This window comes from Hydra vulgaris, chromosome 11 (assembly GCF_038396675.1).
Source record: "Hydra vulgaris chromosome 11, alternate assembly HydraT2T_AEP".
Taxonomy (NCBI): domain Eukaryota; kingdom Metazoa; phylum Cnidaria; class Hydrozoa; order Anthoathecata; family Hydridae; genus Hydra; species Hydra vulgaris.
Genome location: NC_088930.1, coordinates 44,137,501 through 44,152,500, shown reverse-complemented (window position 1 = coordinate 44,152,500; position 15,000 = coordinate 44,137,501). Strand labels below are relative to the sequence as shown.

Sequence of the window (15,000 nt, the reverse complement as noted above, 5' to 3'; positions counted from 1 at the left end):
TATATATATATATATATATATATATATATATATATATATATATATCAAATTCAATTAACTTTTAGTAATTTAATTAACTTTTGTTAATTCCCTTTTAAGACCATTACATTGTATATTTGCTGGAAAATCTCGCACACATTTTTGATAGTTACTATGAAAATTTGAATCTTATGGTAAAAGCATGAAAAAATGCAATAAAGATCTAATGGCTTTAACTGTATATTCATTAGAAAATGAATTATGTATGTTTCATGCTACAAAATGAATGTTTATACCTTTGTAAGTTGGTTGCCCTTCTTCCCCCTTTGATTGGTGCCACCCCAAACCCCCTCCCCCTCTCCCCCTCACCTTAGTGAGTGAGAACTTTATTTATGCCCCTATCTACTATAAAGACCAGATCAAGGAGAGGACAACCAACCATATCTTTCCTTTTATTAAGAAATGTCTTATAATTAGTTCCACCCTTTACATAGGCCAGTTGGCAGATTAGAGGGGCACTGGTTTCTAGTAACACATACAACCGTTGATGATTGAAAAATAGGGTGATTTAAAAATGCTGGCATTTTTGGTGTGGATTTGACAAGTTTATAATGTTTGCATTTTCAGATAGTTAGATCTAATGGTCTTATATGCTGTTAATCTTAGATCAAAACAAAGTGTTAGAAAAATTTATAAGCATCTTAAAATGGCTGAAAATTGGACTTTATAGGCAAGAGGACATTTTGCTTTTAGATATATTTAGGCTCTAAACTGCAACAATCTGCCTATATTTTGCCCGTTTATTGCAGACAGTAGTAGCTAATCAGAAAAGCTATCTGTAAAGACTTGCGGATGAACAGAATAATGCTACAGTTAGTTTCATTTTGGCATATTTTAGCAATTTTATGATTTTTTCCAAAGTTGAGGAGGTCATAATTTTTTTCTAATTTAACGTAAGTTAATAAGAACCACGTTTTTAAAGAGAGAACTATCCAGAAATTAGTTCTAGAAAAAATGAGACACTCGTTGAAAGTGAGAAAAAAGTTATACAGCTCTAAAGTAGTCTGTTTTGACCATTTGTAAATCGAGGGGGGCCACTGTGTCATGTTTGTAAGGCTATAATTTCCGAACCGTTGTACTTGGAAGTCTGAAATTTCAAATTTAACCTATCTAAATGATGCACATAACAATATGTAAAAATCAGGAAAATCAGAGATGGTGCCCCACAAAGTTTTCTTTAAATTGGTTGAAATATAATGATTTGACCCTATATATATATATATATATATATATATATATATATATATATATATATATATATATATATATATATATATATATATATATATATATATATATATATATATATATTTATATATATATATATATTTATATATATATGTCTACCAAAAAAATATTTTTATGATAACTATATATATATATCAAGCCTTACCAGGAAGTGTGTGCAGTCGCACGCCCTGTACGTTTAAAGTAAATTTTTTTTTATAAATTTTTTATACAATTTTTAAATTCTTTTTTTTAGAGTCGTTGAAAAAAATATCTTTTATAACAATTTAACAACAATTAAAAGTTTTAATATGCAATTTATTCATGATTTTTATCTGTCTATATAATTAAGAAACTAATTTGCTATGTACCCTTAAACTATTAGAAATTTTGTTAATTTTTTTCTTACATTTATTCGTTTATTTCTAGGGATGGCAATCCCCGGATTTCGTACAAATTGTTCACCCCGAAATCCCAGGATAAATCTCCGAAATTTCCCAGGATTTCGGGATTGTCAAAAAAGTAAAAGTTAATAAAGTTTAAGCTTATAATTTTAGTTAAGTAATTTGTAGAGTGCAGGCGGTGAGATCTGTTGCAAGGACACGCCCCTGATGAGTGGCATTAGTGCAGGTCTCGGGCTCTCCGAAATGTTATTGGTGATCGCAGTGCATTCCTTAGTCCCATATTCCCATATGTATTTTGAAAATTACTTATTTACTGAAAATTGATAGGACTTCGCATTCCTAGTGATGATGTTTATGTTTTATGTTTTCATCCCATATTGTCTATCCATCTTAATAAAATAAATACTTGCTTATGTGTTTTTGATACCTTTATTATACCTATAGAGTTAGGAAATTTGAGTAATAATAAGATTGAATAGAAAAAGAATGTTTTTAATTTACAGAGTTTTTAATTTTTTTGCAACAAAAAAAAGAATCAAGTAGAATAAGTAATAATAAAAAACAAAAGAAAGAATTTAAAACATAATTCTGCTGTACAGTACTACTCTTTATATTTGTTTACTTTTTTTTTTTCTTTCTCAAAAATAGGATATTGTTAATCCCCTAAATTTAAGCAAAATATTGAAATTTTCACAGCTCTTTCTTCAATATTGGAACTAGGTTCTTAACTAAAAACCACTTTATATAACCTTAATTATTAAACTTCTGTAACAGCTGTTATAGGCTGAAATTATATGCAGTTTCATGTCTCACCTAAATACAGTTACAACACTTATTTTATTCTATTCATTTTTTTTTTAAAGCATTAAAATTTTTTGAAAACCAAACAAATAAAACTTGTTAGCTCTTGCTAGTAACCCCTGTTAATTTGACTATTTATTCACAATTGGGTTTAAAAAAAAAATCAAATTTTATCATGGTCAGTGCCTATTCTATTACTAAATGTGATCATGGTCAAACAATGTGTACATGTGTCAAACAATATTTGCTAACATGTGTCTACAAAGTGTAGGAATATATAGATAATTTACTGAACATGACAAAAATATTCTTAATTATCTTAATTATCTTTTTAACCTTTCTTTTTATTTATTAATTTTATAAATTATTTTTAGGTTCCTTGTAAAGATTTGGAGAAAAAGAAACTAGTTCACAGTAAAAAGCCGCAAAAAATATGCTATGTGAGTTTGCTTTTGAAAAAAATTTTATTAACTTTATATACTCTTTTTATAAGCAAAAAAGTTGTATGTTTTTTATAAGCATAAAGGTAGTAAACAAACCTTTTTTTTAATGAAATTTTAATAGTAAAAGGCTTGTTTAGCTGCAAATTTGTTCCAAAGTTTTTTTTATTGAACGTTGGAACAGCTTCATTCTATGAATTTTATTTATCTCATCAAAGTTTGGTTATCACGTGCTTTTAAATGAATCAAGGTACAACACTCTTGTGCAAAACTAAAATTTATAAGATTTCAAGGGTTGTATTTTCAGAATCAAATTGGGAAAATCTTAAGCATATTAGGCCTAAGTCCAATTTAACTGCGTGCTTATAAAAAAAAATTAGTTTGTTGTATAAGGTAAAGTGATATAACATTGACACATTTTTAGAAAATATATTTTCACTTGATGTGACAAAATTATTTTGATGTGAAATAATTTTACCTTTTAACTAACCATAATGCTGTCAAACTGATGAAAAATTTAATTAGTCATGAATATATGATAGATAAATGATTTTGTTGTTAGTGTGCAACAGTCAATATTACTCTCTATATGGGGTAACATTGATATTAGTATATTTTGTGCTGTATATGTTAATTTACATTGTGAGAGGTGAAATTATCATTGTAGTTTTGCCAAACAAAACAAAAAACATCTTACTATATACTAGCACCTCCATTTTCAATTTAAAAATTAGCAGCATTAAAAAGTTAGTATATGGTTAAAAGCTTTTTTCAAAGAATTGTCAAGCTATAATATAAGCTCTAAAACACATTAATGACTCTATATCTGGCTTCAACAAAATCTCACAGCAAAAAAAGCAACAACAAAAAAACTCAAATGCTTAGTATTTAGAAACAACATCATAAAAACACGTCATAGTTTGGTTTTAATTATTTTTTGACTAAAGTTTTTTAAGTAACAAAAAAGCTAGAAATTAGTTTAATTTATGCCCGTCATATTGTGTTGTTATTTATACTTACTATTATGCAGAAAAATGGTTATATTTGTTCATTAAACATCTGACTACAATATCTGTTAAACTAATTTAAACAATAGTCAACGGGTGGCGAGTAAAAACATCTAACACATGTAATTGTTACCTACATGTTAAAGTGTTACCCATGTGTCAAAGCATTACCTTAATTCTTCAATAGTTTTTTGTCTGTATAAAATTGTTAGAGTTCTATTTAGGCTCCAGTGCAAGAAGTTTCTTATATTACAATGAATGAGCAACATGCTCAAGAATATATTCAGCAAAAGGAAATCATAAAAAATTGTGAATATGTAAGTCATTTTTTTGATATTATTTAATATATTTCTCAAATAATCATTTTTTAAATAACCAAATGTTTAAATGAAAGTTTAATTAAGTTAAATTGTTGCAGGCCTTGTAATGAATAAAAAATGCTAAATGCATTACTCAAAACTCCATTAGGTTTCCATGGAGTATTTGATGGCATTCTTTTTATTTACTATCATATTTCTTGATTTTAACTTTTTTGAACTCCACAATTTACTAAAAAAAGTTAAGCAAAATTGTTTTAATTGAATAATTAACTCAAAACAATGTAGAAATGTTATTATGTAACGTTTTCTTAGCTTCCGGTTTTTTATAATATAAAAATATTTGTTTATTTTTTTCGACATTTGACACTATCATGTTTTGTCTATAAGTAAATAAATAAATAAAATTTTGTTTTATTTCTTGAATGCGTATTTATTTTATTTTTTTACAAAATAATTTATATACACTTGTGTTATTAAAATGTGTTATTAGCACTTGTCTTAATTAAACAACTTTAATGTACACTTAGTACATATTTTTAATGTTTAAAAGGAATTTTATTTCTAGTAAAATAAAATAAAAAGGTCGAATAAAAGCCTTATAAGTTTAAATGATAATTCTGTTGAAAAAGTGAAATAGCTAGCTTGTTTTAAGCTTACATGCTTTCAATGAACACTGTATCAGTCAAATAATGAAACCAATAATTATATTGAAACCAAACAACTAAATTTTTAAGAGTCAAGCTAAGTTAGTTAAAAGTAAAGTATTTTAAAGTAATGTTTTGTTGCCGGTTGTCGTTGTATTTTCAATATCTGAACAAATGGAACTTATAAAACTATCATAGTTAAGTAAATATTTACATGCTTACTAGATTATTTTGTTTATATTGTTATTTTTTTTTACATTTCATTCATTTACGTTGTATTGAAAAAAAATTGACAAGTTTTTCTTGTTGCTAAATATTAATATTTCGATAAAAAAAATTTGGTTTTATAAAAGTTCAAACTTTATTTTTTAGTTTCATCTGAATTTATTTTATTTGTAAATAATGTTTTTAACATAAATAACATAGCAAGGCCCTCTGTTGCAATTTTTCTTTTATTAGATTTTCTGTAACTTTTAAAATAATTTAAGTTTTTAGTAATTGAGTTAAAGATATTTAAAAAGTAAGTTTGGAATGTTATTGCTGCAAATAAAGAGCAAATTTTGAAAATAATGCAACCATGGATATTTTTTTTATTAAAATAATAAAAGTTTATTGAATAAGATTCTAAGCAATTTAAGTGTCAATGCATTGATGCTTAAATTGCTAAGAGTAAAGTGGCAATGCATTGACACTAAATATTTATTAAAAAATTCATTTTTACTCATTGATTTTACATTATGTTGATTACACTATCTTCAGGATATGAAATATGCGGCTTAAAATTTAAGAATTATTATTGTGACACTGTTAGACTATATTTATTCCTTTATCGATTGTATTGCATGAATCAATCTGTGCACAAAGTAATGATGCATGGGCATGACATAATTCAAAGACTTACATTCAGTAGCCTAGACAAGATTTTTTGGTATTAAAGATATGACATTTTCAGGGATTGTGTAAACTCTAAATTCAAGTATGTTCATGCTTACATGAAATGAGAATGTTTTGGAAAATATTTTTGCATCGCAGTGATTGGACCCTACAAAAGCACCCCAAAAAAGTTTGCTCCCCCCTCCTCATAATGTGAGGGCAATGAGTTAATAAAATATAAACTTTAGCTATATTAAATTTAATTTTATCGACAGGTTTTAAATTTTATATAATAATCTTTTAATGTTTAAAAGTTATGGCCATAACAAAAATTCTGTCCTTTCCAAAATGAGGGGGTTGTAAATTTTGCATATAGTATTTAAAAAAATTTATAACGCTGTTATTATCTATATAACTGGCTGTAAATAAATCTTATAAAGCTGGAGCATATAGTGAAGTCGAGGCAAAACTACCTTTCCATGGCAACATAGAATATATGTTCCATCAGGAAATTTCTTAGTACCACAATGATCTGCTTCATTTCTCCTGAATAATTATAATCTGGAATATTATTACTTCTTACTATACAATGCATTCTTCCTTGGTTGGCAGCATTTTGTACATTTTGTAGATTATTAATTTCATCTTGTTGACAGACCTAGGTCTGTCTCTTTAATTTAAAGCACTTGAACTCTTTTCAATTGGTCTAAAAAGTGCAACAAAAAATGTTTTGATAAATACCAAAGACAAAACTGAACCATTAAAAAAACAAACAACAATAAACAAAAGTTTATTCGTTAAAACTAATAATAATAATTGTAAAATAAATAAAGAACAACAGCTCTCCTTGGAAGATAAAGAAAGGTTTGTCAGCTCTAGTTTGCTTGCAGACTTAGTTTGGAAGACTACATGAACTTTTAGAAATGCATTTAGAAAAGCCTAGAAACTACTTTAAAATGACATAATGCAACCTTAAACTAGAGTATTAATATTTAGATTTGGTTTAAAGTTTCTAATTTTTTTTGTTAAAGTCAATAAAGTTTCTTATTATTCTTTTAATCTATCAATATAAATTAAAAATTTTATTAAACTTTCAAAAATAATCATTTAATATTAAAATTTTTTTTAATAAAATGGATTAATATATATACATATATATATATATATATATATATATATATATATATATATATATATATATATATATATATATATATGTATATATATATATATATATATGTATATATATATATATATATGTATATATATATATATATGTATATATATATATATATATGTATATATATATATATATGTATATATATATATATATATATATATATATATATATGTATATATATATATATATATATATATATTTATTTATTTATTAGTATTAAGGGCTTATCAAATATTCAAAGTTTTTGGCCAACCTTTGATAATGATTTTTATAAGCTAATTTTTGAAATTTATACAGAATACATTTAAGGATGCGAAGCAACGACTCAATTAAACCTTTCTAATGTTTTAATTGAGTTGTCAACAACTCAATTAAATATTTCTAATGTTTATTTGAGTTGTTGTGTAATGTTTTTGTATTATTTCATTATGATGTTTTACTTGCATTACATTCTTGCAATACAATACTTGTCAACGATTTTGACAATAAATACAATACTTGTATTTAATGAACTTTATTGCACTCAATGAATTATTTAGGTCAATCATCAATCCATAATTAAAAATATAAAAATGATTTTTATATAAAAAAATATTAAGTTCATCTAAAAATTTCATTGGAAAAAAGTTTATTTGTTGTTTAAAAAAAGTTATTTTGCAATTTACAGTGTAATGTTACAGTAGTCTCTGGCTTAATTGCGCAAATTGAAATAGGCACTGCGGTGCAGGATTAACTAGGAGTGCACAAATAAGAAAAAGATAAGAAAAAATTTAGCAAACTAAATTGTTAACTATATAAACAAATCTTTATTAAGAAATATATTATGCATGACGGAAAAAGTCATGAATTGTATGCTGATATGCATTCTGCAGTTTTTCTCGTTTATTTTCATAATTACTGACCATATGTTTGATGATAGTTATTTGTAGCTATTCATTAATTTATTGTTGTCGTCTTTTAAGATTGCTTTAGTTTTTAGACATTTTAATTGCTTGCCAATATCGATCAGAGATAAATGTATAAATTCAATACCTAAGAAGTCTGTACCATCGGCTATCATTATTACTAGCTTCTTCTTCATCAGAATTGTTTTCCATAGCAACTGCATTATCATTATTTTCTTTGAGAGACAAACAATCTTTAACATCTTCCTTGATTGCTTCAATATACGTTGGAAAATCTTCACAGTCAATTGATTCAAAATTGCTGATATCTTCCAAACTGATCATATTCCCTAAGCGTCAGGAAGATGTTGGGGCTTCCCGTATTCAACTCCTGCTGCACCTCTTTTGCACAAAAGACTACTTTCTTTCAGACATTCCTTTGTATTTATATCGAGGCTGTAATATGACAATATGTCTGAGAGATATAGATATTTATATCGCTTCTTGAGAGCCGCAATAATCCCCATATCACATGGTTGCTTCCAACTTGTGCAATTTGGAGGGAAGAAAACAATTTTTACAAGATTTTACTCAAATGCCTCAAAATGTTCAGGTGCATTGTCTAATAATAAAAGAACAGGCAAGCCAGTTTTGCGTTTAACTTCAGGATAAAAGACTTCATTGAACCATTTCTAACATATAGAGACATCCATCCATGCATTTTTCTGACAAAAATACGGTATAGGCCATGTTCTACCGACTATACAAGCAGGTCGTGCAGCTTTTCCAATCATAGAACAGGGTATTTTGTGAGATCCTGTTGCGTTGGAGCAAACAACTAAATTCAGTTTTTCTTTAGTTTTTTTTTTACCTCTTGTAGTTACTAAGCTTTCAGTAGGCATTAACAGAGAATATCTTGGCTGCTAGCGAAAAAAAGTCCAGTTTCGTCCATATTATATACATTTTCGGGTCTGTACATTTTAATAACTGAGTAAAGGTCCTCAAGTTGCTGAAGAAGAACAGGATCATCTTTGACAACTTTGACAATGACGCAATGCATCAATCCAAATATATAGCTCATTTACTATTGCTTCAAATTTTCCAGACGATAATCAAAACACTTTTTTTCTAGCTTCTTCTGTCATTAGTAAACTTCTTTTTTTCTATTTGATTTTGATAATTCCAGAGTGATCAAATTGAATTTTCAGTTACATTATATTCTCTTGCAATCGTTTGTTTGCTTGGCACATCACTTTTTTTAAGTTTAGCTATAATTTCGACTCATTGATCTTCTGATAATCTTTTTCCTTTGCCTTTTGCCATAAGAAGTAAGGATAAAAAAGTTGGAATAAGAGAACTGTGAATAGACGGCTAAATTTAAAATGAAGTTTTTTTATTAAAGTTTTTTCAATGAGACTTGACTGATAAATCATTAAAACTTATATTATCTGTTTAAAACAAGATTTATCATTTACTTCGATTTGAATTCGAATTATTTATCTATTTACATTCTGATAAAATCATTATCTCAAAATATTTATGATAAAAACTAGTTTTTAACTTAACACAGGAAAATAATAGTTATGTTTTCTGATCTAATTACACTTTTAACAAAAAACTCAGTAAAAAATTGGAAAACAAATATTTTGGGCCTAAACGCGCAATTAACTGGGATGCACAACTAATTGGGTGCGCAATTAAGCAAGAGACTACTGTACAGGTAGATTCCCCTCAAAAACACATACCCCCTTAAACACTACACAATTAAACTTTCAGTTCTGGGTTACACTAATGTCAATCAAATTATTTAACAATTATTGAATCAATATCTCTAAACATCTTAGATGACAAACTAATTAAAAATATACCTCTTTTACAATTTTAAAATCCCCAAAAGGTGAATGCAATCAAATTTTTTGTTTTTAAAAAGGTTGAATTTATATATATGCTATAATATATAAATTGCTGACCTCGAACTGTTAGAGGTCAGCAAAAAAATTTGACTCAAAGGGGTTACTATAAAACATAAAAATAAAGTTATATATATATATATATATATATATATATATATATATATATATATATATATATATATATATATATATATACATATATATATATATATATATATATATATATATATATATATATATACACACACACATACTTTTTGATACAATAATAATGTATATTTTAAATAGCATAAAGTGTAAGTTCTAAAAAAGAGTCATGCATTAAACAAACATTTCATCTAAACCAGAACCAAAAAAGAGTGTTTTTTTTTAAAGAATCAGAGAATGATGTTGCAGATGCAGGAAGAATCATTGTCAGCTTTTTGTTATCAATGCGACAAGCCATTTTAGTAAATACAGATTTAAGAATGGAATGACATTGTGAACACTCCTTTAAAGATTTTGCGAGACATTTTTCTACATAAGAGCATTGCAGTTTGCAATGATAAAGCAGTTCTTTTTCTTGGAGCTTATGTTTCTTTTTCTCCTCTGAATCATTTTTTTCTATTTTTCCTTTTCGAGAGAAGCCACTTTTTAAAGTATATCTTGAGCCTCCATAGACCCATGCACATTTTTTCATATGATTCCCTAATAAATGATTGTGACATTTCATACACTGATATTTTTCATTTTTAGTTAAAAAATGTCATTTTTGAGGCAGTAAAATCTAAAATAGAAATTTTATAAAATATAATGATTTGTTTTGAAACTTTTATATAATTTTGTTTCTTTAAGACCCAACGCGATATACTTTTAAAGAATTTTTTTTTCACCACTGTATTTATATATATATATATATATATATTTATATATATATATATATATATATAAATACAGTGGTGGTAAAAAGAATAGGGACAATGCTATTTAATTCAAAAAACGCTATATATACAAATATTGTTTGAAGAAATCGGTGGCAGTTCTAGTGTTTTCCTTACATAATATTTGGTCCTAATTGAATTGTATTGCTTTTTATGTATAATATATTTTATTTTATTACAAAAGTATAAAAGTATTCTGAGATTGAAATTCTTTTCATATTATTTTTCGAATATCTATATTACTATTTCAATATTAATGTTTTTTTTCTCATAGTTTATTTTCAAACTGGTAAACCAATGACTCCTTTTCTGTTGGTGACATTTGAAGAACTATTATGCAATTTCTATGTGAAGTTCATTTGATTAGATGTTCTTGCAAGCACCAAAATTACAATATCTTTATTAAAAATAGATTTAATTGTGCAAACAGGTTTTCAATCAGCAAGATTGATGTTGACTTTTTATTGAATTATGATCTAAATTAACTCAAAAGTAAGAGAAAGATTACTGATGTTCAAATTGACAAGTTTAAAAAGGAATGTGATTTTTTCATTTTAATGTGTACTCAAATCATTTAGAGGAGCTTTTTTTTTTTACTAGTTGCTCGCTGTCTGATGTGTATTCCTTCATCATTTATAGTCCAATTCCCAGAAAAGTGTGAATATTTCTTTGGCAAACTTTGTTTTTTAAATTCAGTTTCACTCCCAACAAGACTGCAAGCAGCCACTATTAAGTTTAGAGTTACTAGAAAACAAAGAATAAACAGTTGACAGAAGACGGTTGTATGTTGTATGAGTCAGGAAAACATGAAGGTGGGAAAGGTTTCCATTGGGTTGAAATGCAGAGAAAAAAACTAGACAAATAAACGTTTTTAGAGCATGCTGGGACAAATATAGTTAAAGGGTAAAACTTTGCTGAGTGGTGAGTCAAGCAAAAAGTTTTGGTTGATGGAACTAGGGGTGATGGCTCCTTTGAGCAGTGACCATGATATTATTTGTAAAAAAAAAAAAAAATGCTATGTTATGAGCAGGGGCGTGGTGGCTCTAAAAAGCCTATGCGGGATTTTTATTAAAAGGCCTATATATGCGGGATTTTACCATATATGCTTTATGTAAAGGCCCATACGAAAATATATATATATATATATATATATATATATATATATATATATATATATATATATATATATATATATATATATATATATATATATATAATAACTAACCTTATTCTAATAAATCCTTAATAAAAACCAACAAGTTGTGATAATACTATTTGTAATTAATAATATTGTTTGTAATACTTCAAAATAAAAAATGGTAACAACACGATGCAGCGACCACGTTTTTGTTTTGATTTTCTTAAAACGCAACTTTACCGCAAGCAAATACAATTAGTATTTTATTGTTCGAAGAACATAGCTTAACACAAAATTAAAAATCAAATATTGTAATTTTTTTATTACTATATAATGATATTTGTTTTATTGTACAATAATATAAATTTTTTTAAATTATATATAATTTTTTTTCTAAAATAAATATCGAAAATCTTGAAAATTAAAAAATTCTTTTTATTTTATGAGAAAATTGTTTTTAGTTTATGCTCTTGGTTTAATTCGGTGTTTTAACTTTTTTTAACATTTTAGGATAAACTCGCAACAGCTAAAATGCCCTCTCTAAAAATGGTGCCGTTATTGACATAGTTTAAACATAAAAGTTTTTATAATGTAGTTTCATTTAGCAGTTCATCATCCTTTTTTAAATCTGTCTGAGGACAGGATATTACAGAGTGATTTCTTTATCTACATACAAGAATATAAACTGTATAAAAATAAAAAATTTTATTTATTATTAAAGAAGTTTATATCAGTTTCAAAAGTTTACAAAAATGCAAAACATGAGTTCGATCCTTATTTATATAAAACTTAATTTAAAATTTAACACCAAAATATTTTTCTTAAATGAATTAAAACGCAATACAATTGCTTTATAGTAATTGTATTGCGATATAACTCATTTAAGAAAAATGTTTTGGGGTTAAATTTTTAAATTAAGTTAATTTAAGTCCAACAATAATAATAGCTATTATTATTGTTGGGTCTGCGGACTTTCTTAAATTTATTTTGTCAACATTATGATCGTTAAAAACCGTTTATGGGTTCATTATTTTTCTCATGAAAAAAATATCATAATACGTTTAAAACATCTACTTTGTTTTCAGAGCAATATTATTATTATGCAAAATACTAATATAATTGCGCTCAAAGTTGAAATCAAGTTAAAAATCAAGTGATTAATAAAATTTAATTTGTGCTAACATAAATATTTTAAATGATTCTGGAATTTCTTTAAAATGTAGAAAAAATTAAAATTTGCCAAAAGGCCCATATTTAGATGAAAAAGTGAAAAGCCCATGCGGGAATCCTGCTTAGCTTCTGGGGCCACCACGCCTCTGGTTATGAGGATGGGAGAGAGGCTCAAGCTTGGCAGATAGAGCAGGTCAAACTATGTTTAATATATGTATGTATGTATATAAATATATATATATATGTGTGTGTGTGTTTTTCACATCAATTAACATTCAAGCTTGGCAAATAGAGCAGGTCCAACTATATTTACAATGCGTTTTTTTGGACCTTGCTAGAAGAGAAAGATTTTTAGAAGAACCAGCCCAAATATGACAGCGGTATTTCATACAGGGGCAAATAAGAGATTTGTAGAGGTAGAGAATGGAGTCAGAAGTAAGGTAATGGCAAGCATGATAAAGAGAAGCAACCTTAGCAGATGTTAATTTAATAATCGATTGTATATATGGTTTCTATGAGAAGTCAGTAGTGAACGATAAACAAAGAAGACCTAAAGAAGAGGACTCAGTGAGAGGGTAGCCATTCATATAGAAATGTAATCAATATAGAAATGTTGACTGTATTGTGATAGTTGTTTGCATTAAATAACTGAGTTTTGTTGGAGTTAAAATTTACAAGGTACTGCGAGCCCCAATCTGTTATAGAAGTGAGATCAGATTCAAGTTTGGCTGCCTGTTCTAAGCGATTGAAAAAATAGATTAAATTATAAAAAGACTTATTGTTAAGACATGAGTATAAAGTTGAGTCATCAGTAAATAGAGCCACTGTAGATCTAAGATTGTCAGGAAGATCATTAATGTAGATAATAAACAAAACTGGACCTAGGATAGAACCTTGAGGTACCCCAGAGGTTACCGGAAATAAAGTAAAGAGTTGGCCTTTGGCAATTACTTTAATAAGGCGGTTAGAAAGAAACCATTTGATTATCTCAAACTTTCCCAGATACACTAATGAAACTTATGAAGTAAGCTTATGAAGAAGACCAGTATGCCAAACTTTATTGAAATATATAGATATATCAAGTGCAATAGCCCTAGCCTCGCTGCCTAGTAAATTTAAATAAGGCTCACAAAGAGCAAGCAAATCAGGTGAATTTGGCAAGAGATTAAATTCAAATGATGACAAGAGGTGAAATTCAAATGATGTTACTTTGCAGACCACAAATATTTGTAAAAGATATTAAAACAGTTAGGTAATGGAGATGGTTATATGTTTAATGTATTGGGTTACTTTTAACATGCTTTAAATTAAAGAAAACTTGACTCATTCATAGATAGAGCACAGCATCCCAAGAATTGAGCTATGCAGTTGTCTTAATCCTGTAATTAACCCAAAGTCGTAACTTAGGGCTGATTATGTGGTCTCGACAATGCGCACCAAAATCATTAAAAGTGATACCCTCCATGCCCAACATGGCGCTGTAAATACTCTGGTATTTTACAGCTGTTGGTGGGCGCAGCCTCTCTGAGAACTACCACTGAGTTCAGGAAACCTTACTACCAGCCAGCCTCAGAACCATTAACCTAAGTTTTTGAGCTGTACCATCATTAAGAGATAACAGAAAGAGTTGCATAACCACTATCAAGGAGGCACTAGCAAAAATCAATAAGAAAAGTCAAGAAGATCCAGCATTCATTGTCCTAGGCAGGAAACAATGTAATACAGGTGTGAAAATCTATTCCAGCCTAATAGATGAAGAAGGGGTTTAGGCTGGTCAGCAGAATTATTCCGCTTACCCCTAAAGTCTTTGTCTAGGAGGCTTTCTACAAGACAGTAGCTGGATGCAGTTAACATTACCCAAGATGAGTATTTTTATCAAGACACTATCTCTAGCCTTTACTCAACCATGAGACTCAAGGCAGAGGGTTTTTAAGTCAGAGTTTGTTTCTTCTAACCTTTATATATATATATATATATATATATATATATATATATATATATATATATATATATATATGTATATATATATATAGATACATA

The 15,000-nt window shown here is 27.3% G+C and overlaps 1 protein-coding gene across 1 annotated transcript in view; it reads left to right on the top strand.

Moving 5' to 3' along the window:
- LOC100205210 (histone-lysine N-methyltransferase, H3 lysine-79 specific) overlaps nt 1–15,000 on the top strand; it is a 59,099-nt gene that overhangs the window by 31,697 nt on the left and 12,402 nt on the right. The window contains exons 3-4 of the mRNA XM_065808935.1: nt 2,846–2,911; nt 4,143–4,235. Coding sequence (XP_065665007.1) covers nt 2,846–2,911; nt 4,143–4,235 — 159 coding nt within the window. The remainder of the gene's footprint in view (nt 1–2,845; nt 2,912–4,142; nt 4,236–15,000) is intronic.